This window comes from Filicampus tigris, chromosome 8, assembly GCF_054856515.1.
Source record: "Filicampus tigris isolate MCC_2025a chromosome 8, RoL_Ftig_1.0, whole genome shotgun sequence".
Taxonomy (NCBI): Eukaryota; Metazoa; Chordata; class Actinopteri; order Syngnathiformes; family Syngnathidae; genus Filicampus; species Filicampus tigris.
The window spans coordinates 11925436-11929165 of record NC_141224.1 but is presented as its reverse complement, the minus strand read 5'-3'; the positions used below and the strand labels follow the sequence as shown (position 1 = coordinate 11929165).

Sequence of the window (3730 nt, the reverse complement as noted above, 5' to 3'; positions counted from 1 at the left end):
CATGTTTGAATACACGCGTCGTACATTAGCAAACCAAAACTTATTACATTTGTATCTCATTCTATTAGGTCTAGCATGTATTCAGTGCATCAAATGTTGTGTGGATCCACTGAAGAACTAGAATGAAATGTGTGTCAAATGTAAATTCAGAGTAGAGTCCAACTCCTGGAGATAAATTCCTTGTGTGTTTCAACACACTTGGCCAAAAAAGATAATGCTGATTCTGATTTATTGATACAAAAATATTACAGATATAAAAAGGCAAGTGTCCCAATGTGAGCAAGTTAGCTTTCCAAATAGTCCTGATATAAACAAGCAGACCGAATCATCTCATTCTATATTAAATACATTACTGTATGTTGTTCCTTGACAGCTTGACAAATCCGCTAATCTCCTCAAAGATTTGAAAGTCATCAAACCGCAGAGTGCACGTTACCTAAATTAGTTATCGATTTGAATTCATAAAATACAACCATCCAGAGTTCAGTTTTTCTTCTAAACAAATATTAAACAACGTCCATCAGGAATATCATTCATTCAAACAATCAAATAAGGCCATTTTTTTAAATTTTTTTTGTGTTCACCTGTCTATTGCAGCTAGGAAAACAGATGGCCGTGTGGTCGTGGCCCAGCTCAGCTGTTGCCCCCTCAGTCCAGTTGTTGTCTTCAAAAGGCCCCAATCTCCGTGCCCCACGGCCTGTAAGGCTTGGAAAGGGTGGAGGGGGGGCCGACTGCGCCGAGGGCCGCCGGGGACACGAGCGGGAAAGCACCGAAGGAGAGGGGGAAGGTCGAGAGCGAGGAGAGGGACGACAGGAGGGGCGGCGAGAGCTTGGACGTCGGTACGCTGAGGGGCAGCGAGCCGTTGGGGGGCGCCCTGAGAGACTCTGTCGGGGGCAGGAGTCTGGACGTCGCCGAGGTCTCCGAGGAGGACGTGGAGGGTGGGCGGCTGTTTCCTCTGGACGCCGGCGTCCTGCCCTGGGGGGGTTGCAGGAGGAGGGGGTGGGGCATAGGAGCCGGGGCGCCGCCGTAGGCCGAGCCCCAGGCTAAGTGTTCCAGTCCGGCCTGCACCTCCCTCTGAGACGCGTAGTTGCTCAGGTGGGACACTAGACGTACGCGGAGGGGGTCTGCGCTGTCCCGGCCCTCCATGATGCTCAGGAAGCGAGCTGTCTCGGCCAAACACTCCCTGAAGCCCAGGCTGCGGTAATCCTTCGCCAAAGCGTGCGCCTCGAAGTAACCTAAAAGAGAGACGCTCACAAAATTAGACATCATCATCATCGCGTACTATATAGTGAACCCCTTCACTAATAGTCTTTGTTCCTATAGATCAGAGAATTTGCATATTGTGAATACTGTATTGTTGTATGTGCTGCTGCTCAATGTGTGTTTCAGTAGCAGTTCAAAGTTTATAAATACTGTAAAATCTAGGCCAGCAATGGGCAACTTAAGTGCTGGAGGGGGCGCTAGTTTTTCATCAGTGCTATTGGGGGCGAAATCGGACTACACACTTCCTAACCGGATGTATGTGACAAAAATGCCATTTTAAATATGAACCTGCATACGTGAAAAACACGTGCTCAATATATATTTCAATTTTTATAATACATTTTTAAATGCATTTATAAAAAATCCACTATCCTAGCGAAACAGCAAAGGGTTTGAGGCAAACAATAAAAGGACCACATACTGTATTTCTTTTTCCAGTGCAAAGGGCTCTCTTGCATAAAAAATTACTATTCAAGGATGGCACAAAACTACTTAAGAAACCAACAGTACAAGAACTGATTTTGTACATTTTAACACAAAAATAAATTCAGTCAAAATTTAAATAATATTGAGGTACAATGTTTGTCCTGCATATCATTCCAAATCGACAAAAAATATTAAGCCTACTCATTGTAGTCTAGAGCAGTATAAGATCCAGTGTAAGCGCAACTAAATTAGGCTGCCATCTAGTGGTGACTGGTGATATTACAAGTTAAAACTACACTGCGTATCTGCAGTTCGGCACCTGCAGAGTTGCATATTCGCAGATTTTTGGGTTGGTATTTTAACTTCAATATTTTTTCATATTCAATATTTTTTGTCATATTTTGGATTTTTCCTAGGTTTACCAGGATTTTTCCACCCTATTTTACGTGGGCATTTGTAAAACAACAACAACTTAAAAACTAAATTTAAAATCGGATTGGAAAAATAAATAAATAAAATAAACGATAAAGGGGAGTCCACTGTATCATGCAATAAGTTGTCATAAGACAATGTGTGACAGTTCGTACCTTTGCCTCCAGATGCATGCAGCATCTTTAAATGGTCCACAGTCATTTGCAGTATTTCGGCTTTTTCCAATTTCGCTGATCCCTACAGCCAAGCAAATGAAAACACACTTTATTTGCAAAAAATTACCAAACTTAACCTCAGACGCTAACATATGTCCAACTCATATGGCAAAGTATGTCACTACTTTATATTTTGTAATACTGTTACAAAACCCTGCACGAACTCTTTAAAAGGGGTCCTCGGTTTACGACACATACAACTCAGTAGAGTGAAAAAAAAAATGAAAAAAAAAACATGCACACGCACACATACATTTACGCACACATACATTTACTGTCATTGTGACTTTACTTATGTGCTGGCACGGGTTACATAGACTACGACGCCCGTTCTGACTTACGTGTAAACTGCGTCGTATACCAAGCACCCCTTGGCAAATGGCCACATGTTAGCTTGATACGACACTTTTTATAATTTCAATCAAATTAATTATTATTATTATTATTGATAATAATAACAATAAGATGTCAGCGTCACTTTACCTGTTTCTCAAAAGCACTCGGCACCAGTCTTCTCAGCTCAGACAGACTATTATTGATGCGGTCACGTCTTCTTTTCTCAATTATCTAGAAAAAAAAACCCCAACAATATAACTTAGAACACTGTGGTAAGCGAAGCAGTCGAAAAAGCAAGACTACTCACTCCTCTGCGCCGTTTTCTGGCTTGAACTTGAATGGTGCTAGTGGACGGTGACATTGAACCATGAGAGTCAGCCGGCCTGTAACAACATCACATCATCAACATTATCATTTTTGACCAAAACAAGTAAATAACCGCCTGGAAATTTCCTTGAAGAACAAACGACAATCGAGGAACAAACCCATTTTCGTCGCCGCTGTCTTTCTCCACTTCGATGTTGTCGTCCAAGTCGCTGTCGGACGAGCTGTAGTTGTTGCTTCGCTTCATGACGTCTTGACTGGAGTTGGCGTTGGAAGAAAAGTGACAACAGCTCCACTCAGCGTCACTTTAACTGGGCTCACGTGCTTCACTGTGGGGGCGGGGCACACAGGGTCACATGGGGGATGATTGACCAAATTTAAGCCAATTAAATTGGCGTAGTTACTGGATGACGTAAGCCAGTCTAATTAGGTTACTGTGTGTATTTTTATGTTCAATAAGTAGATTATTACTGATGGTTTGTTTTGGTTTATGTATTTGTTTTTTTCTTAGATTAAGTGCAATGCCAATCAAAAGTTTGTGGTCTCTTAGAAATGCTCTTATTTGTGAAAGAAAACAAAAACAAAAAACAAGTGCTTTTCCTTCAAAAATATGGACATTTAATGCATTTGAAGGGTAGTAGGTGTGCAGCATCAGCAGCTACACATACATGCATTTTAAAATCATATTTAATGTCAGTCTTTGACTTCAGGTTTTTGCTCTGCATACTCGCATA

At 41.8% G+C, this 3730-nt stretch overlaps 1 protein-coding gene across 1 annotated transcript; it reads right to left on the bottom strand.

The window, feature by feature from the left end:
• Positions 1-212: 212 nt before the first annotated feature.
• Positions 213-3332, bottom strand: LOC147143710 (hairy/enhancer-of-split related with YRPW motif protein 1-like). Its single transcript, XM_086038140.1, has 5 exons — positions 3158-3332; positions 2980-3055; positions 2820-2903; positions 2277-2358; positions 213-1235 (listed from the first exon to the last, which is right to left on the bottom strand). Exons 1-5 carry the CDS (start codon positions 3241-3243, stop codon positions 667-669), a joined length of 897 nt encoding a protein of 298 aa, XP_085894266.1. The 5' UTR covers positions 3244-3332; the 3' UTR covers positions 213-666.
• Positions 3333-3730: the final 398 nt, after the last annotated feature.

Excerpts from the sequence above, each read along its gene's own strand:
- LOC147143710 (XM_086038140.1), bottom strand. The coding sequence starts at position 3,243 with ATGAAGCGAAGCAACAACTACAGCTCGTCCGACAGCGACTTGGACGAC. Across the intron at positions 3,056-3,157 it reads GACAGCGGCGACGAAAATGG|GCCGGCTGACTCTCATGGTT; the intron begins GTTTGTTCCTCG and ends ATGTTGTTACAG. Across the intron at positions 2,904-2,979 it reads CCAGAAAACGGCGCAGAGGA|ATAATTGAGAAAAGAAGACG; the intron begins GTGAGTAGTCTT and ends TTTTTTTTCTAG.